The following is a 26,124-nucleotide window of genomic DNA, read 5'->3' as shown; positions in this document are numbered from 1 at the left end:
TAGCGCTGTGTACACTGTCCTTTAGCAGGGGAGAGGTACACAGGGGGACCGGTCCACTTGATACCGCCTGGGAGTCTGCGATGTGCCAGTAAAGATGGCCGCCGGAGACCTCAGAGGAGGAGTGGCCGAGAGATAAGAGCAGCTCAGCGACGCCAGACTCCTAGTTGAAAGGCGCGCTGAGCTGAGGGGAGGAGCCGCTAGACAGGGAAGGCTGCCTCCCCTGGCTAGCAATTAACCCCCGGGTTGCCGGTCCCGCTACCAGCCTGATACCCTGGTGGTCTAGCGGACACGCGGGGTATTCCTCAATTGAGGGGGAGCCCGCCGCCGCCGCTAGCGCCTCCGGTCTGTCCCCAGAGACCGGAGGCTCCTGACTGCATTGAAGTATCCGCGGGCCGCCGCACGCGGCGACCCGCGGCTTACCTGATCCCCGTCCGTCCGGCAGCAGTCAAGGGAGTCCCCAGAGCCCGGCTAGTACAGGCTCTGGGGTCCCGCCGCGATCCCCAGAGCTGTACTGGCGTCGCGGCGCCAGCGGGGAGAAGGAGCGGCAGCGTGGACGTCCTAAAGGACAGTCTGATGCTGCCGCTCTAACAGTGTAAAAAAAGTAGAAAAAAATAAAAAAATTCTCTTTTAAAATAAAGCTATGGGGCTGCTCCTGCAGCCCCACTGCGACAGGGTGACCCGACTCCGGCCGGGCACCAACTAAAACTGAGGTGCCTGTGGCCGGGGTATAGAGGAGGACGGACCCAAGTGCATCCTGGGAGCAGCAAAGCTTTAACTGCGTGGTGCCCGTGGATCCAGATCCAGCTATACCCCAAGGTCAACCCTGTGGACCCTGAAGTAGAAAGTTCAGATTCCCTGGACCTTGTACACCCCAGTGTTATCTTCACAGACCCTTTTGGAAAGGATCCTGTAGAAGGGGGGTGTGCCAGGAGATCATCCTTCTGCCCACACTGTGTGACTTCTGCACTCTCCTGTAATGTGAAGAGATGCAGGTAGTGTGTTAGAAACGGCAGCCACGCTGTTGTGACAGCCGCTTGCCGCGTATAGAGAGAGCCCGCTCATTAGACTCCGCCCCCTTCCTCCTCCTGAGGCATGCAGTATGGCTGCTTAACGCTGGCCATATATGAACTTCCCCCTCTGACTGCCCCGCTTGCCGCTCTACTAGCGGGGAGAGGGGAGCCTGTGTACCGCTGGCTGCAACACCTGTCAGCCCCTCTACAGCCCGCGATGTTCTAAACTAGCGGGGAAAGGGGAGACTTAGTAGATAGAAAGCAGCGCTGTAGCGCTGCTCTAAACCAGCGTCGGGAAGTAGGGCGGGAGACGGGAGGTGCGCAGCTGAGTGTACTCACCGCGCTCCCTCAGAGGTCTCTTCTCTCGTTCAGCTCAGCACTTCTTCTTCTTCTTGTGACCTTGTCACTGTGTAGAAGTGTGCTGTGGCGATAAGGAGCTGTCAGTTGCTGTGCACTCCTTCCTGCTCTACTAAGAACAGGGCGCCAGGTACCCGGACCCCACCTTTAGAGAGGTGGCGAAGGGTACCTAATATAGTGTAAAAGATGGAGTAAAAAAAACTAACCTACATTAAAATAAAAATGAAATGTATTGCTGGAGCACAGCAGATTGTGACCAGCTCCATGAGGCACATTTTCTAAACTGAGGGCTGGTGGGGAATAGAGGGGGAGGAGCTTCACACTTCTAAATTATTTAAAGTGCCAGCTCCAGCTATCCACGCCTCTATACCCCAGCGTAAGCACCTCCAGTGTCCCCTAGTGGATGAAAGAGAAACTAAACTTTAGGTCCAAAGAGATTCCTAAGAGCTTCCATAGTGAGGATCCTAGAAAGTCAATTCAGGGACAATATGATAGTTAATGGAGCTTGATCAAAGTGAAACAATCCACAGCCACCTGAGAGCGAGCACTCTGCTACGAACATATGTGCCTGCCAGTGGAAACGTAAGGGCTGTCTCTCTTCTCACTCCAGCATTAAGACACCTAACCTCACCAACATTGCTAATGCTGGGCATACACTGCCAGATAAAATGCCCGACAGACATTTTATTTGGCAGCCTGACACCCTGCAGATATCACGGGCATACACTGCGAGATCTCTCACAGTGTATTGGCCCTGATATCTGCGCTCCTCCCCTGGGGAGGAGACATTTCCAGTTCCTTCCCCATGAATAAACAGGGAACATGTCTGTCGGTCGGCAGCGGCACACACTGCCCGATGCGGTCGACATTTACCTTACAAAATATTGCATCCGGCAGGCACGCTGGATGATTCGGCATGCCCGATTGATTGATATTTTAGCCAACATCGGGCGGATCGGCCCGATACTTGTATAGTGTATGCCCAGCATAAATTATATGATCTCAAAATATTTATGTATTAGAGCTCAGGATTAACTAATCAGAGATAAAAAGATGTTCCACCAGGAACCTTGCCACTACGCACCCACAACCAAGACTGTAAATGAAAAAAAATAATACAACCATAAATATATTCAACTATGCAAACCACATCCAAGCAGCTGCCTCTCCCCCTCTGGGCCGTATTCAATTAGCCACGAAAAGCCGAGATCCGCGGAAAAGTATCGCCGATCTCAGCTTTTCGCGTGTCGGAAACTTATCTCCTAATTCAATTCCAAATGGTTTTTGCATACACGGAAACTCAATGCAATGTAATAGGTGAAAAAGATGTGCCTCTGAATAGCAGCTGAAAAGAAGTGCATTTTTTTTATTTTGGGGTGCAAAAGTGGGGAAACCACTCAGTACCCTTGGGTACCCCCAAAGGACAACTGTGTCAAAAAAATCCCTAAAAAAAAAAGTTAACACCCCATAAAAGTACTTTCATTTTGGGGGCGAAAAAGTACAAAGTGGGGGTACAAGCATAAAAACTAGCGAAATAGGGTCAAGTGTTATTTTTGATTGCAGGTGCTTGCAATAGGTGCGTTTTGCATGTTTTTTTGTAAACTTCAATTTAGAGACTTTAAAATATGCTAGCACCCATTTTCAAGAACCCCAAATGTGACAGGACTACTTATTTTCACCCCAAAATACTGATTAATGCCATTCTTCACCACTTGTGCAAAGACGCTAATAAGAAGCTATTGAAACAATTTAAGGACCCCAAATAGACTTATTAGGGCTATTCGGACACATCTACTTTGATCCCCAAAGTTAGTGCATCTTTTTGAGGGGTTCAGGCTGATTTCCCCATTTGTGACAGCACGTTCAGACTTCGCGGCTTGCCGTTTTCGCGTGGTTTGGAATTGAATAGGGCGAATAGCGAGGGCGCTCATGATAAGTTTCCGCGTCCAAAACACGCGATGTAGGCGGAAAGTCGGCCAAGCGAAACTTTATCGAGGACGCGAAACTAATTAAATACGGCCCTAACGGAGAGTTTTGGAACCCTCAAAGTTAATTTGCACAGAGGGCTCATTTACCTGCCCCTTTATTTATAAACAGATAAAAATGTAAGAGGACAAGCAAGAGATGCAGTGTATGAATCCATTAACCCTCTCTTTGTATGACCTGGACATGTATAAAGGCAGTTCATAATCATTTAAGGCTTGTGACATAAAATAGGCATTGCAAGTAACCTCAAAACATAATATAACTGTGCATCATTGCACACAGATACATTTAGCCATGTATGTAATACATAATGAAAATGAAGAGTAAACATGAAACGTCTTGGTACAGCAGGAATTACAATATTCTACGGGATGTAGTTGAAATCCTGGCTGTTGGGATACCGGCGCTCAACATGCCGGCACCGGAATTCCGACACCAGTCAGAATCCCGGTGCCAGCATCCCGACGGTAATTAGTGGGGTTAGGCTGAGGGGGAAGGGTTAGGCACTAGGGGGTGGGTTAGGCACTAGGGGGTGGGTTAGGGTTAGGCACTAGAGGGGAGGGTTAGGTTTAGGCACTAGAGAGGGGGGGGTGTCAGGTTTCGGGTGCAGGGAGGGAGGGTTAAGGGTAGGGTCAGGACACTTACAGACTGGTGTTGGTATCCCAACTCTGTAGGGATGCTGGCGTCGGGATTCTGACCGCCGGGATCCCGAGTGTCAGCATTCAGTACCCAACCCTCTTCTACATATGATGATTACCTTCTAAGTGAGGCACAGTAGAATCAAACTAAGGGGCTCAAACAGATTATTTTTAGTCTCTTCTGTAAAATGTTAAGACCCCAAGGTGACACTTCAGAAGGAACCAGTGCTGGAAGAACAGAAACCTGTAACCTGAGAGGTCCAGATCCCACCATGGCAAAAACTAGTATATAAATAAGCCCACTTCTGTTGGGAAACAAAGGTGCTGATTCTGAGTTGGGGCAAAGCAAAAAAGAGCAAGTAACCTTGCACCTTGGCAATGTGCAGAGAGATTTAGATCTGGGAAATTAATGTCCAAACTTAAATCCAAAGTACAGTGTAAAAATAAAGCTGTCCAGCATTTGTGGGCTTACATGCAAAATGACCCAGTATTTACCCAAATAATAAATGCACTTGCACCCCTTTCAATGCAACATTGTTTGTGCCAGATACAGTTACTTGCTTTTCTTGCTCTGCTCCCAACTCATCCCCAAAGTGAGATCTCACGACTGCAATAGATACGAGGGGAAGATAGTTTCGGGCTTGCAGCATAGTCTCAAGGAAGAGAAGACAGCAAGTCCCTAATGCTTTTAGGTCATGGCCTGTAAAAGCCAGCTTGGTCAGTCCATGATGAGAAAAAAAAAAAAAAGAAAACAGGGCGATATCAGATACCCCACTCCCATGGCCTGGATTACCATGGCCTGTGATGTCCCCAAACTGCCCACCAGGTAATCTTCAGAAGGCCAGTTCCACCTCAATAACAGCTGAGGCCAAGGGGATAGGGTAATATGGGTTTAGAGTACTGGGAAAAGGTGGAAGCAGGGGGCCATTACAGCTACCTGACACTTTCTTAAAGGACTGTTCTGCTACCCAGACACTCTCCCTCCTCTCCAAACACTTCAGCTATCATAGCTCGAGTGAAATCACAAAACCTGCATCACCCACCAAAAATGCCAGAATGTTTCATGCCCAGTTCGGCATGGATCTTATCGTTTTTAAATCAATTAATATAGTGTCTTTATATATTAAAATAACCAGACTGTAGAATAAAAATGTACAAAATGTTCAAATGTTACAAACTCACAGAGAGTTCTCCCCCACCTCCCCCAGTGACATCATTTAACTCATTAAGCTGCTTAAATGAGATTTCATAAACTCAGAATTAATTCAGGCAATGGTTCTGAAGCCTTATGTCAGCAACAATTTTTCTGAGGCCCTTCACAGATATTTTTACGTTTCTCAAATAAGACGGCTTCTGTGTATTACCATCAGTAAGTTTTTGCTGCTAATGCCACCCATTTTCCCAAAGAATGTTTTAATCCTCTCTACTCTTCAGGAAAAAAAAAAAAAGCAATTTAAAATTGATAAAAGCTCCCACTCAGAGCTGCATCTGGTTTCTGCTGATAAGGGCATCTGTCTGCCGGGAATTTTCCGCTCCTCAGGCGGTTTGCACTGCTCACAAAACATCTACCGGAGGAGGAAATGGTAACAAGGGCAGATATTTTATGCACATAGACAAAATACTGTGCTTCCCGCTATTTGTCAGACCCTCTAACAAAACGAGAGAGATTTGGTGCATTCTGAGGACGGGAAAACAAACACTGTAATTATATACAGAAGTAATATTATGTTCTGTTGATTAAACAGCATAAGAACCAAATATACTATTAGCGCCTTAATATTCCGTTTACTTTACTTCAAACTTGTCACAGAAAATACAATATTCATAGACATTTACGGAAATTGTTGCATAGCTGAAGAGAGGTACAGTACAGTGCTGCATCATATACCTCTACTATACAAACAACAATAGTAGTAGTAGTAATATGTAATGTACAGTAGTATACACCGCATCAACAAATCAGATATCAGTTTTCATTTCCTAAATCCCCACAGCTACCCGTGTCATTAGTATTCAAAATAATTAAGTATGGCAAATACAGGTACTAGAAATAAACTTGGGAGAAGGTAGAACAATTCTATGAACAACTTCACTTAAATCAAGTTGAGTAATCAAACGGGGGAGACGTCCGCGATGCCCGGCTAGGCACATAGCCAATTACAGTAGTCTTTACATCGCAAGTTTCCACTTGCACCTATATGGGGTTGTGAGGCAAAGACTTACGATGTGGGCAGGACTGGTGTTCCAGAACGGCAGATCGCTTCATTGGCCCGTATTCAATTAGTTTCGCGTACGTGATAAAGTTTTGCATGCTGGACTTTTCGCCTACATTGCGTATTTTAGCTATGGAAACTTATCGCGCGCGTATCTGCGATTTGCCCTATCCAATTCCAAAAGACGCGAAAACGGAAACGCGCTAAGTCAAAACAGGCGAAAAGTGGTGTCAGAATGGGGGAAATCAGCCAGAACCCCTCAAAAAGATGCAGAAACATTGGGGATCAATGTAGTAGTGCCCGATTAGCCCTAACACTACTGTTTGGTTTACTTAAGTTCGCACAATTGTCACAAATTAGCGTCTTTGCACAAGTGGTGAAGAATGGCATTAAGCAGTTTTTTGGGGTGAAAATAAGTAGTCCTGTCAAATTTGGGGTACTTGAAAATGGGTGCAAGTATATTTAAAAGTCGCTATAGTGAAATTCTAAAAAACGCACCTTAAGCAAATACCTGCAATCAAAGAAACACCTCACCCATACTTGCAGACCCACAAAAAGTCTATTTCGCTACTCTTTATGTTTGTACCCCCACTTTGTACTTTTTCACCCCCAAATTCAAACCACTGTTTAGGAGTGTTCCTTACTTTTTTTTTTAGGTATTTTTTGTCGCAGTTATCCTTAGGGGGCCTGTTCCCATGGTTCTGAGTGGATCCCCACATTTGCACTCCTAAATAAAAATGTTGCACTTCTTTTTTCCTGGTATTCAGAGGCGAATCTTTTTCGCCTATTACACTGAATTTGCGTTTCCGCGTACGAGAAAAGCAGATGGAATTGAATATGGAGATTAGTTTCCGCCTGGCGAAAAGTCGCAATCGGCGATACTTTTTCGTGGATCTCGACTTTTCACTTCTAATTGAATAAGGGCCACTGTCTGGAATTGAATTCCCCCTTAGATGTACAAAGGAGGAGACCAGAATCACATTTAAAAACACACTACTTAGTTTAATTTATTGGTATGTACAATACATTTAAATATGGACATACCTTTATCCTAAAATTCAACACACTGTATTTTGTCTAACCATAGCAATTGAGTCTGCTTATGCGCAAAAAATAAACACATTAAAATAAAATTACATGTAATGTAGTCCAATGAATACATCGGAATGAGCAGCTTTTAATCTAAAATATCTTAGAAATCTTTACTCTGTGAATGATCTTTCATCCCATATATACTAATTGGAACTGGGATAACAAAAACAAATTGTATACAAAGCAATCAATTTGCTGAAGGTTTTGCTTAGTCCCATTTCATTGATCAAGTAAATGCTAAATAATTTGTGTAGCAACGAAATGGAAAATAAAACTGATGTACGTGTGGCTAGCTGTACTGACCGTCACTGTATTACCTCTACATCAGTCTGTACTTTTAAGGTAGCAAAATCATTTTGTTACTTACAAAACTTTATTATAACTAGCAAATAATAATACAAACAAGAGAGGCAATTTAAACCGTTCTCACGTCTGCTATTTTAGGAACAAAGTGAAAGAAGAAATATTGAAGCTTTCAATACAAAGTGAATAGGTAGCTCACCGAGCAACGGAGTACATAAAGAGAAAATCATTGTCAGGGGAGCCGGGCGTCTTGCTGTAGTCGGTGTACTTCTTTTGTGTAGCCGTCTTGATGTCTTTCATCACCGCCTCCATTTCCTTGCTCAAATTGGTTTCTGACTAAAAGCAAAGAACATGATGTAAGGGTACAAGTTATTCACTTTGCCACGTTGATATTAGTAGCCAGCAATCTTTTGCCAACAGCTTCCTTGCAGAAAATAATCACCAAGAGGCCACATTTCCGAGGGTTAATACCAAATAGCCAGTTATTCTAACAATGATTACTTTTAGTTTTTTATCTTTAAACGGACGTTCCCCTTTTCCAATGCTGTAAACTCATCCCTAATGCCAGTAGTATACTTTATTGATGAGGAGGAGGAAGACGATGGAACACAGTTTCAAGTAGGTCTTCTTATAGGACAGTCATTTAGACAATACCCTATTTATGGCTTTAAAGTCATGTCACAGTTGTCACAGGGTCACCAAAGCTAAAATATGGTAATGTGATATGAAAATTATTTTATAACATTCACATCCAGCTCCTTAGGGAACCTACTGCGAACCAGTACTATCCTTTTTTATTTCTTTTCATTCTAACATTAAGTTGTTGTCGCTTCCAAGTGCTTATCTGAAGAAGGGTAAACAGTGAAGGAACGTTGGTGCATTAACCAATTAAGATTACATATATAAAGCAAACATGGGCAAAAGTATGTGGACACCCAATTATTATACACTTGTCTGTTGAACATTCCAGAACCATGGCCATAAATGTGGAGTTTGTCCTCTATTTGCTACTACAACAGACAGCCTCCATTCTTCTGGGAGAGCTCATTACTAGACTTTGGAACATGGCTGTGGGGATCGTGTCTATTCAGCCAGAGGAGCATCAGTGGGGTCAGCCGCTGGTGATGGGCGATAAGGCCTGGCTTGCAGTCAGTGTTCCAGTACATCCCTGAGGTATTAAATGGTGCCAATGTCTGGGCTCTATTTTTTGAAGGGCCTTGCTTTATGCAAGGGGCACTGCCATGCTGAAACAGGAAGGGGTCCTCCCTAAACTCTTGCCACAATTATGAAAGCTCCCAATTGTCTAGAATGAAACTGTAGCATTAATATTTTGCTTCCCTGGAACAAAGGGCCCAAGCCAAATCAAAGAAAATAGTCCCAGATCATTATTTCTCCTCCATCAAACTTGATAGATATCACCGCAATTGGGCAACAAGTGTTCAAATGGCATTTGCCACACCCACATTCATTCGTCACACTGCCACATGTCGAAGCGTGATTCACTGGGTGCTTTTACACCACCCCACAACATTTGCCATTGTACATGGTGATCTTAGGCTTGTACGCATTGCTCAGCTATGGAAATTCAATCATTCAATGAAGCTACCAGTTCTTGTACAGACATCACTTCCAGAGGCAGATAGGAACTTGGTAGTGAGTGTTGCAGACAGATGTGCTACACATTCCAGCACTTGGTGGAAACGTAAATTTGCGTGGTCACACCGCTGAGCTGTTAATGTTCCTTGATCGAGGGGATACCTAGCAGGCCAGATAATTGTCGGACTGACTTGCTAGAAAGGTGCCATCCTATGAGAGCACCACGTTAAATATCTCTAAGCTCTGCAGTACAAACCAGTCTACTGCTATTGTTGGGATACGGAGCTTGCATGGCTATATACTATATTTTATCCACCTCTTTGCAATGAGTGTGGAGGATGACCCAAAACATTAATTAGAAGGAGTGTTCCCATAATTTTGGTCATGTAGTATATGTATGATCAGTTATATATATTTGCAGTAGTTCTAGCAAAGATTAGGCCTCAATAAGTTTATTGTACAGCAATCCACTGAAGAAATAAAAAAGTCCAGAAACTTACTTGCGAACAGTTGGTGGATCTGACCAAATCGCCCAGATCTCGACCCTATTACATGGGGCGCAGATTGTGCAAACCTAGGGCGGAATTAAATTCAGTGCCGATGCTGAACAGCGCGCTGTTAAGTAGGAGAGTGCTGGTTCTCGCGAATTAACCTGGGTGTTTAGACGCGAGAACCGGCATTCTCCCACTAAAAAACCGGCACTTTTGTTGGATTTCTCCTCGAATCCCCAGAGGGGTGAGAGAAGATATCTTTTAGCCCGCCAAAACATCACACTGAATAGCATTGGGAGCTCCCTCCCAGAGCTAATCATCATCGCTTTAAATTGAATTCCCCCCCTTAGAGAACTACAAACATCGCAAGCTAATAACGATCGTCTCCTGCCAGCCTCTATGGGAATCCTTGCTAATGATCTGAAGATGGTGAGGGCATTTATTTGGGCACCAGAAATGCCAATTCGCTCAATATTCCCGCAAGTGAGAATTGCTCTTTGATTGATCTGTAGAGGGACTGCCCTTATGTGAAAGTCGGATTTTCATTGATTTTTGTACACACGACTACATTTCAAAGTCATTTGTGTTCGTTTATATGTTGTCATAAAATAAACATCATGAATATTATTAAAGGAAAGTAATCTTGTGTAGTGATGTCATGCATGACTGCATTCTACCCTTTTTCTTATTCTATAAACACAGCTTTCATGTATCTGTCCCACAAATTGTCTCTCCCATGACTTGGCATCTACTAGATGATCAATCTTCGCACTACACTAACAGCAATGATGGGGAGTGAGGGACGGGGTGATGAGGTGATGGAGCGGAAATAACAAGGAGAGTTCGGCCTTACACTGATGCTTACTGGGAAAGTTCCCAGCTGCTCTTGAAGCTCCTCCACCTCTATGATGAGCTCTCTCATGCTCTTGCCCCCGTGAGCGTGACTGTGCCAGGAGCTTCTTTCCACATTGTTTCCAGGAAAACAAGGAAGAACGCTGTTTGCAAACTGCCTGCAGAGAGGACATGTAAATTCTCCTTTGTCAACAGAGGTGCCCGCCAGGACTTGGTCATTCTGGAATAGAATAATATACACATAAAGGAAAAAAGGTTTAAAAGCTAGAGAACACTATCCATCGATATATACATGTTGGCATACACATAATTATCTCAGTTTACACATAGGGGTCTAGCGCTAAAATTCAACACCATGATGTCATGTCAAGTGGGCGGGGCTGCCAGGACCAGAGCAGAGGAATTCTGGAGCGTCCTATGGACACTCCAGGCGGCACTACAAGCTACAAAGCAAGTGTCCGTAGTGTCCTAATGACGCTTCAGACGCCTTTAACACCACAGGGTGGCAGCACCGCTCACACACCCCTAGTTACTGCCCTACATAGGGATAGGTGCAGAAATGAACGCATGCCACCTGTCATTGCTCCAGCACTGTGGGCAAAAAGCTAAATGCGTAGTTAACTGTATGTAAAGTTTCATGCATATCTGCAAGCAAACCCCCCAATCAGTACAATTGATTTTATACCCATCATTATCATCAGGGCGCACTTGCATCAGCCCTATACGTGGTGCAAAAAATGGTTCTGAAAGCAGGCATATTTATGCTACCACCCAACTCTGCATAGCCCTTATACATCAACACATCCTCACTGAACACTGTCTATGTGCCCTGTTACACCACTTCAGCCACAAACAGAGGTGCAACTGTATTGCGTACAACTCTGCATAGCCCCTATAAGTTAACACATCCTCACTGAACATTGCCTATATGAGAAAGCCCTGTTAGACCATTTCAGCAACAATCGGAGGTGCAACTGTATTGCGTACAACATTGCATAGCCCCTATACGTTAACACACCCTCACTGAACATTGCCTACATGAAAAAAAGCAATTACACCACTTCAGCCACAATTGGACATGCAACTGTATTGCGTACAATTCTGCTTCACCCATAGATGCTGTTCCAGAGCATGCACAGTCAGAAAACATGCACTCCACAAACAGACAACTCTGTATCCGCTCCATACAGTAGACATACAAAAACCTCCCTAAATACTTAATTTTTCATTGCGAGAGTAATTATCCATTAGAAAGACTTACCCGTAATGACTCCATGTAGGATTTATGGCAGTCTATATGGAGTGTATGGCCACAGGTTTGTACATAAACACCTCCTTCCCAACCTATAGAAACTGACTGTAGACATGAACTCTGGGAAAAAAAAAAAAAAAAAAATTAAATTATATACCTAAATCGCACACATACATACATATACATACACATACAACCCACACACCTAATATACAGGGTGGCCAGAATCAGGCTTTGAGAGAACAAATAAAGGAGACAGTTGGCAATCCACCGTTTCGGGTCTTTAATGACCAGTCCTCAGGGATCCCTGAGGAAGGACCATTAAAGACCTGAAAGGTTTGGGCTTAATGAGGACCCTAGTTAATAGCATAACACATGTCTGGCAAAAGTGACAGTAAAAATAAATGCAATATATTACTCCAAACTTTCACCACAAGATGAAGCAGAAACAGGTCTGACACTCCCATACAATTTAAAAACCAGCGAGAACAAATCAACTAGTAACAGCATGAGAGCAAATGTCTGCTGCTTGCACATCAGCCAAGCTACGGGAGGCTGACCCATCTCCTATTCTGTTCCTGAACATGCATGTGGTACAGGGTTGGTTGCCAGATAATCAGGGCTTTGATACTATGAAGATGTACAAATTACACAGCGGAGGAGTATTTAATCAGAGGTCAAAACGCATATTCTGATCTCATCTCCCAAAGAAGAGCTGGCAGGAACGGAAGTCCTGACAGTGTGAAAACCAAAAAAATAAATGAAACCATTTATAAAAGGACTTCTAAACCGAAAAGTATAAGATACATTCAAATAAAATAAAAATTACAGGATTAAAAGTGTGTTATGCAGCTGTTACACAGCACATGGGGTAGTGGATATACCTCCTTGATTTTGCTGGGAGCCCCCGGCAGGGTCACTGTTGCAACACCCCCCTCTCTGCAGTGTCCACCTTCCCTGCCTCCTTCATGCATAGAGCTCAGCGCCGGCTGCTAGATGGGCCCGGCACCACAGACAATACACCTGCCCGTATACAGGAGCCGCGGAGAAGACGATTAGCAGGGGTGACACCGCGCGGTGATTGGCTTGCTAGACGCCGCGCAGCGACTGACTGGGAGAGGCGCCACGCAGTGATAGGCTTGCTAGACGCCGCAGTGTTTGGCTTGCTAGATGCAGCGGGGCAATTGGCTGGGGGGAGGCGCCGTGCAGTGACAGGCTTGCTAGACCCCACACAGTGATTGGCTTGCTAGACGCTGTGCGGTGATTGGCTGGGGGGAAGTGCCGCGCAGTGATAGGCTTGCTAGATGCCGCAGTGATTGGCATGCTAGACGCTGCGCGGTGATTGGCTGGGGGGAGGCGCCGCGCAGTGATAGGCTTGCTAGACGCTGCGCGGTGATTGGCTGGGGGGAGGTGCAGCGCAGTGATTGGTCGGGGAGACGCCGCCGCACCAGCGGGTCCTACAGGTAACAGGACCAGATTAAAACCGCGATCACTGGGCTGGCACACTGTGCATGAAATGTCCACTGCAATTATCTCCGCTGGGGCTGATAGATCTGCTTCTTCCCTCCCAGTAAAATCTGGTTGCCAGGCTCCAAAATCTGGTCACCATGGCGACCTGGCCCCCGGGATTTATCAAGCCCTGTTCTAAATTCTCTATCACACAAAAATATACACTAGGTCAGAGGTTCCCAAACTCTGCCATTACCAGTCCAGGTTTTAAGGATATCCATGCTTGAGTCCAAATGGTTAAATCAAATTAACTGAGGTACTAAGTCACGTGTGCTTAAGCACGGATATCCTTAAAACCTGGACTGTTTGGGAACCTCTGCATTAGGGTTAATTTACTCAGAAGTGATATATTGTACACGCAAATAGGGCCCTGGTACCTCACAGCCCAGCCACTACCCACTGTGCCATTGTACCTAAACCGTTACCAACTGTGCCATGACCATTACCAACTATGCGCAAACTATTATGCACTGTGCCTAAACCATTGCCTACAGTGCCCTTGCTTCTAAACCATTACCCAATGTGCCACAACCTTTACCCACTGTGCCTAAACCATTACCAACTGCGCCACTGTCTCTTAACCATTACCCACTGCGCCTAAACTAAAGGTGTGACTATTTGGAGGGGTGCTATTCCTAAGCACATCAGACTTCTTTACTTTAAGTCTAATGCAGGATTCCGCAGTCAGCCTCTTTGGGGCCTCATGCTGCTGAAACAAAAGCTCACACTCAACCGTACAGGAAATATAAAAATAAAACAGAACAGTAAAAGAAACTCCATTACAAACATGTTTTATTTTCAGTTATGTCCCACAATTCCTAAGCCTACAGTAGTACATATATTGCCTACACACAGTGCAGACTGTTCTACAGCAATGCAGACCATCAATTCACTAACAAACAGTGACGTCACAAATTTTTAGCAAGTTGACAAAATGAACATTGGTTCATCCCCTAAAAAAAATAAAAAAAAAATAAAAAAAAGTCTCTCTCCACAGTGCGAAGGATTTCACTACTAATGCTGGTTACTCACTAGACAATTTTTTTTAAATGATTTGTCGTTTTCCAACGTATCGGAATGACAAATTTTCAAATTGTCCAGTGTGTAGGCACTATGCGTGTCTACACTATCCCACAGGGTCGTCCGTTGCATCCTCAGATCTGCCGTACATCCTGCTCAACCTGAGGATCTGACTGACAAACCCCAAGCATTTGGATGTGGCAGAGGAACGACATATCGTGGGTCGTTCACCAGATCGTGTGGTGGGTACGGACCGCATGACATACCATTCCGTCACATCTGCCGTCGGCCGGGAAAACACTTCCTCTAGTGTGTACCCGGCTTAAGTTGGTGAAGGGTTTTACCATTGCAGAAAAGCCATTTACAGTATAGTAAATTATTTATCTGTAATGGCAAAACCCTTCACCAACTTAGTACTTGCTTATAGCTATTGTGCCTGTTTAAGGGCCTCTCAGAGGTGAAGAATAGGCTGTAGGTGAAATCACCTTTCACCTACTTCTCATAACCAACAATCAATCATGAATGAAAACCTTATATTAAATGTGCACCAAAGAGTAAACATACAAAAACATATAGAAACCCAGTGATTAGCAAATGCCTATTACATATGTTATCTACAAGGACACTAGGACCCATCACTAAAGGTCCACAAAGCTTAACCTGTGGCCTGTCATGTACGATCAACGCAGACCAGAATAACATTCTAACAATCAATACATGGTCAAAACAATTCACAGGAATTTTAGCCACGTTAATCACACTTCGACGATTCCATTTCACACATACAGAAGAATACATCTGAAGCACAAACAATCCATTTTCCTTTGACAGTAAAGGATAAACTCAACATTCAGCTACTAGAGGGCAGACAAAAGGTTCACCTTATCCATCGTCACCTTTCAGAAGGCCATCTAAAGACGTTTATTCACACACACATTATATAATACATTAAGTTCACAGACCGTTCTCTTTTAATTAAAACAAGCAGAAAATTAATTGAATAAGTATATGCTTAACGTAATGGAATTTCAGCTTTTTGACTTGTAGCCAATTCCATTAGGACATATTCCTAAAAATATGGGTATTGCTTAACTTCCCTATAACAAGGAAATATTCTGTTAAACTTTACTTTATAGGGCCCTATTCAATTTGAGGCAAAAAGTTGGAGGTAGGACTTTTTGCCATCATCGCTGTTTTTTGCAGGGATAAAGTATCGGGTGCATGCCTGCATATCCAAGTATTCAATTAAGATGCGGCGAAAACGGGACCCAGCGGAAAGGTAAGTATGGTAAAGTCCTGTCAGTTTTTGGGGAAATCATGCTGTCACCTCCCAAAGGAGGGTCTGACATGGGGGATCACTATGGGTACCCCCGATTTGGCCTGATGAAGGTAATTGGGGTTTTTAAATAGCCGCGGCAGTTGCATAAATGCACCTGTGAAGAAGTGTTGAAGAATAGCACTTAACTATATTTTTTTGGAAAAAATAAGTAGTCCCATCAAATTTGGGGAACATGAAAATGGGTGCAAGCATATTTCTAAGTCCCTAAATTCATTAAAAATTCTTCAAAAATACACCTGCCGCATTGTAGAAAACACCTGCTGCATACAAGGAGACAACCCCCCCCCCCCCCGAGGAAATTTCGCTAGTTTTTAAGATTGTTCCCCAACATTTTTTTTCGCCCCAAAATGAAGTACCTTTTTTGGGGTGCCCTAAAGAATTTTTTACATTTTTACACAATTTACATAAAAGGGGACATTTCAAAGACTGCAGGCTTTTTTTTTTAATTCTGCACCCCCAAACCCCAATTCTGCACTTTTTTTCGCCACCTCTGCAGTGGTGAAAACTTATCCCCGTTTTTTTTTTACAAAGACTTTTCGCACCTGCGAAAAGTCTTTGAAATTGAATATGGGGATAAGTGAAACAGGCGAAAAAGACGTCATCGGTGATAAATTATCGCCGATAACGGACTTTTCTCCCCATATTGAATATGGCCCATAATATAGTGTATGTAGAATGGCGGGGTAACACTGGTCTTTCTATATGACATTTAAGCTTCTTCTATGAAGCTTTCTGGATAGGTATTTAGTAATCCTTCTTTCATGCAAGAAACATGCACTGCCATCCCAAATAATTCAACACTTTAAATTCTAATAAAATCTAATTCTGTAAAAAATAAACAGATCTTAGAACTTCTTCTGTACTTTATTTTTTAACCACAGCTCTTGCAAAATTCAGGTGATAAGATAATATGGTGGTCTATATAAAAGGAGCACTATATAGCGATTCACAACACAAAACTCTAAAGGTGCCTTGATGTAGATCATGCGTTTCAAATAGTGAAAACTGAACTTCAGAATTGTACAGTCATAATTAATGGCCCCACTAGACCCTATAACAACATAATTTTAAGGTAATGGTGCATGCACAAGGTCAGATCAGAAAACGATAAAGATATCGTTGTCTGATCATACTGCATGTGCTGGATGATCGTTATCAAAGATCCAGCACAGCACCAACCCCCAAACTACTAAACGATCGCGGCTCCCCTTAGTAACCTGGTCGATATCGACCAGGTGCGATTGCATGCACGGGCGATGGTCGTTATAGTTATTGATCATCTGTGCTCGTGCATCGTTCGTCGTTTGGGGGTTGGAAGGGGCCAAAAAATGGACGATATAAACGATATCGTGATTGTTTACATTGACCAGCTAACTCTGACAGTGTGTATGCACCATTACACTTTTTATAATTTCCTTGTAATGTGTTCCAAAGTGAGCGCAAGGGAATGGAAACCACAGGGAAAGTGTAGCAGTCCTCAGTGTGCATCAGAGCTTAGGGTCTCTGATAACACATGAAATAATTATGAAGAAGCAGTGCATATATGGAATAATTATAACCATAATGAAGCAGTACATATATGGAATTACAATAACAATAATGAAGCAGTACATACACAGAATTTCAAAAACCATAATGAAGCAGTGCATATATAGAATTATAACAACCATAATGAAGCAGTGCATATATGGAATAATTATAACCATAATGAAGCAGTACATATATGGAATTACAATAACCATAATGAAGCAGTACATACATGGAATTTCAATAACCATAACGAAGCAGTGCATATATAGAATTATAACAACCATAATGAAGCAGTGCATATATAGAATTACAACAACCATAATGAAGCAGTGCATATATGCAATACTTCTAATGATCAAAATGAAGCAGCGCATACAGAAGTGATTGTAATGAAGCTGTGGACTATGAGACTGCATAAAATTTAACACTGCAAATAATCTCATGTACTAGTTAATTACTGGCCTTTGTTAAACATACTTACAGATTCATCATGTTAAACTAATTTTGGGAGAGCACAGATAACCATGCCAGTTGTTGTACAAGAATCTCTTCTTGTCCACACACCGCAATTCAAAGCCTAATTGTTCAGAGTATCTAGCTCATAAATCTCAGTTCACCTCTAGGTATGTTCAACCAATGATGGATGGCGGTACGGCGCCTTAAGCGGGAGATCTCTTGAAATGAAAGAGATAGGTAAAAATAGCTGCCTTTCATTCAGCTTGTCGTGGGTGTAAAAAAAAAAAAGGAAGGAAAATACAAAACATGAAACAAAGGGAGATGCTGACTTAACCCATTCAGAAATATATATGAAAACTGCTACAGACAAGAGACAACACTTACGCCCTTGAAGTGGTGCTGTAACGTGGTTAGTCTGACATCCAGACCTGCGGCACATGTTCCCCCTAGGTAGATCTGCTCCTCTTCGCTGGTAGGAAGCTTCTTCGGCTCAGAGAGTTTACGCCGGTGTCCCAAAACTTGAAACGTTAAGTACAGGTAGATGTTTAACAGTCATAATTAGAAAATAAAAAAATAAATATATTATGTCTGTCATGTACGTTTTCATAATTGTTCCTACTATAAACACACATATTTACCCGTGTTAGGGTATGTGTACCCAGACTTTTATTTTCCTAGCTATTTAAAACAGTTTGTCCATTTTTCAGACCATTCTCATTCCAGGTGCTTAATTTGTGGACCTAGCTATTACTTGTGACTAGGAGCTGGACTTGGACGATTTTCTTAAATCATCTACTGCACTTCCAAATGCTTGAAGGTTTGACTGAAGAGATCAGATGACCTCTATACAGCTAAGACAGACAGGGGCTGCCCACAGGTGATGTCCAGCGCCTTGTAATGGCTAAGGATAAAGGGGTGGGATCCACATTTATTTGCCCCAATTAGGTGGGTAAGATATATAAATGTGTGATATCTTATTAAAGTAAAAAAAAAAAGGTTTTAAAAAAAGAAATAGTCCCTTCTCAATAACTGCTCTGCTGTTTTACACTGAGTACACATCCACCGACAGTGCAATTACCAGATGTTGCCTGCAGCAAGACCACAAGCCCTATGGGACGGTCCTCTGTAGACGGGCCGCTCTGTCCACATATAACACAGTCATAGGTCGGTTCAGAAACTAGCTGTTCGGAAGCAGCTATCTCCATGGCAACATCACTTTCTGGCGATTCTGTCAAGAACATTAATACATTTATATATTAAATATTATCAAACGCAGAAGTCCAACATCTCCTCAACATTAAACTGCCGCAAATAAAAGCGAGTTGTTAATAAATGCATTTTAGTTGTGAACAGAAGTTCCATATCTTATGGTACAGGTTCTCAAACTTGGTCCTCAGGACCCCAAACAGTGCATGTTTTCCAGGTCCCCTCACAGAATCACAACAAGTGTGGATCTTTTAAAATGTGTCATTGAGTAATGAATGCACCTGCTGGATGACCTGGAAAACGTGACCTGTGGGGGGTCCTGAGGACTGAGTTTGAGAACCAGCAAACAAAATGTATTAGTTAAACAATGTAAAGACTTAATAAGTACTTAATAATCAATTACAGACTGGAGGTACGCAGCAAACATTAAACACTCTAGAGGTATCAGTAAATAAAAAAAGATTGAAAACTGTCGCTGTAAGGAGCAGCCAATCCCCATCCTAGTGGGCCTAAGAGAGTGACCTGGTGGGGGGTGAAACGGACTAAGCCGTCAGGGTCGCGCACCATGTCAGTCTCCTGTGCTTCCTTTCTACCTTGCCCCGCACCGGCTACTACTTGCAGTAGAATACCTTGCTGCTTCTTTGCCTATTATCATTCAACCCATAGCCTGGATAGAAGCCTTCTCCTGCAGGCTGCCTTAGGAAAACTCCAGAAACAGAAGAACTGCTTCTGAGTGCAACGTCTAGACTGGTACTATTAGTAACCATTAGGACGCTGCTTCCATTAAATAAGTCATCTATGAGTGATTGGTCATGGAGTCCCTTACATATCCATAAAGCATAAACATGCAATATCTCACAGGCAGGGCCCTTCTTCCTCTCTCTTGCTCCTTGATTTCTACCACGCCTGATTTCTGACCGTCTTTCGGCTCCATTATATCCTGGTAAATGCCTTCTGTTAATTATACCTGCATGCGGTTACCTTTTTTCTATTACTACTAGTTACCATTATGTTCTTTTGAGATTCTACTTGTGTTATGCATGTTATATTACTCTGTAGTCTACGTATACCTTATTTGTACTACAGTTCTGTATGATGCTAAAGATCAGCACCATAGTAAATACCAAAATTATACACCACAAATATACATTAGAACATGTTATTCCTACAATTAGTGTACGCCTCACACCAAGGGCCAGACGAGAGTAAATTTATTCTCCACAGTGGCAGTCATTGCTCTTAAGTTGTTACAGGCCTCGGCGCTTTGAATGATGCTAGGTCTTGCACGCCAGAATGTTTTAAGAACCGCTTAATTCCAAGCTCATCAGTCTGATACTTTAAGCACGCACACATGTGAAAATGATTTCTTCTACTTGTATTTGGTCATTGCATTAGATGGCAAAGGAAGAGGAAGTAGCCTGCGATTGATCTGAAGTCGTAGCTGAGCAATTTCCTATCGCTATCAAGTACAGCTACCTGGCTATGTTATACTAGGATGGTGGAGTAACCTTTGAAAGTATGTAGTGAGCACTGACGTTGCAATACCAGAACATTAGTTTACATTCTCTGAGTTGCAAAAAAAATGGTAGTTGCTCAGATCAGCTTAATTGCATAAAACAGGTGCTTGTAAAGGGCGGGGTTTACACTGAACACAGAAAAAAAAAAAAAAAAAAAGTGTGCTGGGGGGCAAATCTCTTTTTTTCCTGTGTTCAGTGTAAACCCCGCCCTTTACAAGCACCTGTGTTATGCAATTAAGCTGATCTGAGCAACTACCATTTTTTTTTGCAAGTTTGGAGAGGCATGAAGGCAGTCAGCATTAGGAGGATGTGCTGATGCTTATAGTGCCACGTGGAGGTTTTTTGGGGTACCTCCAAGGTAAGTTAGCTCTCAGCTTTTATATGTACTGTTATCATGCAGTACATCAATTGTAATTATATGACCCAGAATGGGTGCTACCATTATGTAGCAATAATTATTTTGGGGTGAGCGTTTGGGAGTGGGGCCCCCGGGGGGGTTCTGACTGGGCCTTTCTCATGGCATCACCACTTAATTCACATAGAATACCTTTATCACTTCTCTATTTGTTTGTATATTATTTGTGTCATTTTAATTCTTTCTCATTTCATTAACACTTATTGATTTATACTTACACATCTTTTCTTTATACTTCACTATCACCTTTTTCCCTTTTTCGTGTGAGGCCCTGGGGATGGCCCTTGGTTGGAATTTTTTTGGGGTGCCTTGCTTCTCAGACGTGAACCCCTTAATGCTAGGGACGCCAGTATAGAGGAGCCTTGACGATTGGCCTGGCGCTTATTCATATATTTGCAAATGTATGTAACTAATACCTCTGAATCACTATTATCATGTAGGATTTAAGTATTGTTATTGCTGCAGTGTGCTGGGGGGCAAATCTCCTTTTTTTTCTGTATTCTCTGAGTTGCAGCCAGTACATTAATAAAAAGACAGCATCAGCAGAAGCCGTACAGACACCCAAATACAACCGTACTGAAGTCACCTCCTTCCTCAGGTGCCAAAAAATGGAAACATTTACATACATATTTTGTTATAGCAAAAGACTAAAATCTTCTGTATAACTTATATAATTATCTAATTAATAGAAGTTTATATGACAGACAAGTATTTTAGGCCAGTGGTCCCTTAAGGAATATCCTATAAAAAAAAAAAAAAAACCTCTTTAAGGACGTCACAAATCTCCTTTAATAGCATCCAATAGCCCATTTATTTATAAGCTGTATTGAGCCGGAGACAGACAACAATGAGCGAATGTTACTCACACTTGCAAAGCGTGCTAATGCCCTCGGCAGTTACAAAGTGAAGTGTGTGGTTACGTTGTCACAGAGAAAGAGGAAAAAATACCACTGATTGTACTGAGTGAAAGAGAAATAATGTCTTGTCACACTGGGGTGACTGCTCTATGACGCATATTTCCCTGACTGCTTTACCACTTGATAACCGTTCTAACCTACCATTAAAAGGATAAGAGTTTCTCTATGTGTAGATGAATCTTGGGTTGTTTCCTGTCTCATTCAGCAAAATCTCATGTGGCTAGCCATTCTTCACCTGCTTCTACTTATAATATAAACATAACTTTCTAGGTTGGCGGAGATCCCGTGGAAAACCAATGAATACAGAACAGCGAAGAAGAAACCATATTGTGACTGGAGAGAATATTTCACCATATATCCATCCATGATTTGCATATCCTGGGCAAAGCAATCTTAAAATAATTTGCTGAACTTTGACATAGCGACACATATACAGATGTGACCTCATACACCTAGCCTCATTACGCCATGCTGCTCGAGACGTCTGGCGTGAGTGAGCCAGTATGTCCTTTGTGAAATCAGCTTGCACTGAGCGTCTTTCGCTTGTTTTTTGCCCGAAAATACATCTTAGGCACAATTGGAAACGGCAAACTGTGTCAGGAGACTGCACTGATTAATTTGATGTGTGACACTTGTATATCTTTGAGCATCTGAGTCTGTATATGAAGCACAATGAAACTTGGAGTGAAAAAAATGTTGCGCCCACTACATCATAGCACTTCATATACAGATTCAAACCCGCACACAGTTGCATATTAAATTAATCCGTGCAGACTTGTGAAGAGGGTTGTGGCATCTAATTGCTACTTTTGCTCTTAGGATGGAAGATTCAAGAGCCACGCCGTCAAAGCCAGATGAGGTAAGTCCGGATGCCGGCAGGGACCCTGCGTTAGCAGATCCTGCCATAGAGGAAGAGGATACGGCCAGTCTATTGACAGATTCTGTATGTCGGTGAACAAATGACGTCTGGGCCAAGCCGGAGCCTTGGCCCAGACGTCATTTGTTCACCGACATACAGTTCCACCTTCCTGCTTGAATTTCCTGAGAACTCTTGGGAGGAGGGAGATCGGAGGAAAGAGATACGCCAGCTTGAAGTCCCATCTCACTGCCAGTGCGTCCACGAAGGCTGCTGATGGGTCTATGGAACAGGACCCATACCTGGGGACCTTGTGGTTGTGATGTGACGCCTTGATATCTCTCTCTGGTAGACCTTATTTGTTTACCAGGAGCTGAAACACTCCCGGATGGAGAGACCACTCTCCGCCATGTATGTCCTGGCGACTTAGGAAGTCTGCTTCCCAATGGATTACTCCCGATATAAATATTACCGAGATGGCTGGAAGATGACGTTCTGCCCAAATCAGAACCTTTGTCACTTCCTTCATGGCTGCATAACTTCTTGTGCCTCCCTGATGATTAAGGTAGGCCACTGCGGTCGCATTGTTGGACTGGATCTGGACTGGCCTGCCCTGGAGCAGGTCCTGTGCCATAACAAGAGCTCTGTATACTGTTCGCACTTCCCAAATTATTGGCAGATGACTTTCTTGATTTGTCCATTTTCCCTGAAAGGCATGATGACCTGTCACTGCCCCCCATCTGCGAAGGATGGTGTCCGTGGTGAGAAGCACCCAATCTGGAATCCAGAACGGACACCCTTTGTTTAGGTGAGGGAGTGACGAACCTCTGGAGTAAGAAGGATCCTCCAAGACCTTATAAGATGAGGCTGTCTGTTCCACCTGGAGAGAATCAATCTTTGTAGAGGCCTGGAATGGAACTGAGTATACCCCACCATGTCGAAGGTGGATACCATTGATCCCAGGACCTGCATTGCTAACAGAATGGATACTCTTCGCTTGCTTAGCAGCTTGCGTTTTTGCAATGACAGATCCGCAATCTTGTCTTCTGGCAGAAACACTCTGTGCCCGAGAATCCAGAAATGTTCCCAGATGTACCATCTACTGTGTTGTAGGAAGTGACGATTTCTTCCAATTGATGATCCAGCAGTGCTTTTGTAAGCAGGCTATGGACAGTTGAAGATGGTTTTTTATAACAACCGGAGTCTGTGCCAATATCAGAAGGTCGTCCAGATATGGCAGAATTCTGACTACCTGACGTCTGAGATAGGCCGTCATGACTGCCATTATTTTGGTAAATAACTGGGGAGCCGTAGATAGGCCAAAGGGCAGAGAGCCTGAAATTGGTAATGTTGCTGAAGGACAGCAAACCGTAAAAATTGCTGGTGGGATGGTATATTAGGAACAAACAGATATGCTTCCTGAATGTCCAGGGAAACCATGAAATCCCCTGGCTCCATTGCCAAAATAATTGATCGGAGAGTTTCCATACGAAACTTGGGTACATGGATAAACCTGTTGAGAGGTTTTAGATTTAGTATAGTGCGATAAGGCCCATTCAATTTCTGAACCAGAAATATATTGGAATAATAACCCCTTCCCTGTAGTGACACAAGAACCGGGTTTATTACCCCCGCCTGCAGCAGGGAGTGAATAGCTTCCTGAAGGGCCAAAGCCTTGACCGCATCCGATGGAGGATCTGTGCAAAAAAACTTCTGGGGAGGATGCCTCCTGAAAGTGAGAGACCACTTCTCTGACCCAGGCAGCTGTTGTTGTTTGACACCAACAATCTGCAAACTGAAGAAGTTGGCCTCCCACCCTGAGATGCCCCAGGCGGAGGCCCGCCCCATCAGGCCGAGGATTTGTCGTCCAGTTTAGAAGCTGGACGTCTTGCCGGGCCAGACCTCTTAGTTTGTCGCCTTGGCAGTTTGCAAAAACTAGACCTCATTATAGCTGTTGTCCTTGCTCGTCACTGAGGACGGAAGGACCGAAAAGAAACTTGCCTAGACCTTATAGTTGCCGCAGGTGGCAGACCTGCTGAATTTTAAGCCGCCAGAGTAGCTATCATTTTATCCAACTATGCTCTAAAAAGTACTTTTCCATAGAAAGGTAAAACTTCCAGTGCCGCCTTTGATCCTGTGTCAGCTTTCCAGGATCTTAACCAAAGGGCCCTGCATTCCACTATTGAAGCTGCTGATGCTTTAGAAGCTAAAATTCTAGCATCTACAGCAGCTCCTCCCAGATAGGAAGACGCTTCTCTTATGTGGGAGATATACAGCATCTGTTCTCTGGTAGCATTTGGTAGAGAATCTTCCAATGCCCCCATTAATTCTTCAACATCTTTGGCTACCCAGGCTCCAGCCATAGCTGGACGAGTAACAGCTCCAGATGATGAAAATATTGTTTTAAGACATGCTCCAATTATTCTATCCATGTAATCCTTCAGGGAAGATGCTGACGGAATAGACAATGTAGCATTTCTGATTAAATGCGTCACATGAGCATCCACAGTAAGAAGTACCTCCTGCTTAGTACATACAGAAGCCGGGAAAGGCTACAACGATGTTAATCTCTTATTCACATAAAAACATAGCGTTACCCCATGCCTCATGCATAAGCTCAGTGAGCTGTTCAGATACAGGAAACTCCGTTTTGACCACCGTCCGGTGGTGATTAAACACTGGAGCCTTCTTACTATGAGCTGGTTCATCATCCTGAATATCTAGGATTGATTTAGCCGCCTTCACCAAAGAAGGAACCACTGTGGACAGATGGTCCTCTTCCCCCGAGCTACACCCTTGAGAGGAACCTTGCGCATCATCTGATTTCTCTGATGATGCGTCTAAATCCATATGTTGAGCAGACTAATAAAATATAACTTGCGCTTAAGCGCCTTACTAACTACCGGTCTGCTATCAACATTAGATGGAGCCATACTCTGACTAGAATGGCCATAAACATTCTTCCAGGAAGGATGCATAGAAGGTGCAAACAGAGCATGCTGTGGACACCCAATCCAAGGAGGCATAGTGGGAGCAGCCATACGATCCACAAACTGTTTCTTTACCTGGGACAAAGAGGATACCCAAGATGGCTCTTGTCCAGGGACAGGTAAACTGGCCTGGTGAGGTGGCTCTTTATAACAGACAATACACAAACCATCCTTAAAGTCCTGAGAGGACAAATAGGCCATACATGATTTACATGAAACCAGCACAGAGGGATCCCCTTCCTGTATCCCTTTATCTTTTGACATGTTCAATAAAGGCAATAATTGAAATGTTATGTGACAGCCTTCACAAAATCTTAATGAATGTGAAGCACTCAGAGAAAAATCTCAACCCCAAGAGGATGGAGAAAAAAACAGTGATAGTTATAATTGACAGAGAGAAATAAAAGACAGTGTCAATACAGCAGCTAGCAAACAGTCACTTACAATGCATATGTAATATAATTACAATAGACTCTAAATTAACTACACAAACACAAAAGAATGGTAGGATATAGGGGACTATGGGGTCTATTTACTAAGCAGTGTTAGGAGAAGTGAAAAGTGATAAGGTGCCAGCCA

The 26,124-nt window shown here is 43.3% G+C and overlaps 1 protein-coding gene across 7 annotated transcripts in view; it reads right to left on the bottom strand.

Moving 5' to 3' along the window:
• UBR3 (ubiquitin protein ligase E3 component n-recognin 3) overlaps positions 1–26,124 on the bottom strand; it is a 250,272-nt gene that overhangs the window by 105,731 nt on the left and 118,417 nt on the right. For 4 of the 7 annotated variants that reach the window (XM_088469036.1, XM_088469052.1, XM_088469068.1 and 1 more), the window contains 5 exons: positions 18,723–18,872; positions 18,029–18,162; positions 11,800–11,910; positions 10,540–10,758; positions 7,799–7,935 (listed from right to left, as the gene is read on the bottom strand). In XM_088469036.1, the coding sequence (XP_088325162.1) occupies positions 7,799–7,935; positions 10,540–10,758; positions 11,800–11,910; positions 18,029–18,162; positions 18,723–18,872 (751 nt within the window). The remainder of the gene's footprint in view (positions 1–7,798; positions 7,936–10,539; positions 10,759–11,799; positions 11,911–18,028; positions 18,163–18,722; positions 18,873–26,124) is intronic. The other 3 variants (XM_088469046.1, XM_088469060.1, XM_088469148.1) reach the window with 1 other exon arrangement.

The sequence above is a fragment of the Taudactylus pleione genome, unplaced genomic scaffold, assembly GCF_031769625.1.
Source record: "Taudactylus pleione unplaced genomic scaffold, aTauple2 ptg000004l, whole genome shotgun sequence".
Classification (NCBI taxonomy): domain Eukaryota; kingdom Metazoa; phylum Chordata; class Amphibia; order Anura; family Myobatrachidae; genus Taudactylus; species Taudactylus pleione.
This window is presented reverse-complemented; position numbering and strand designations above follow the sequence as displayed.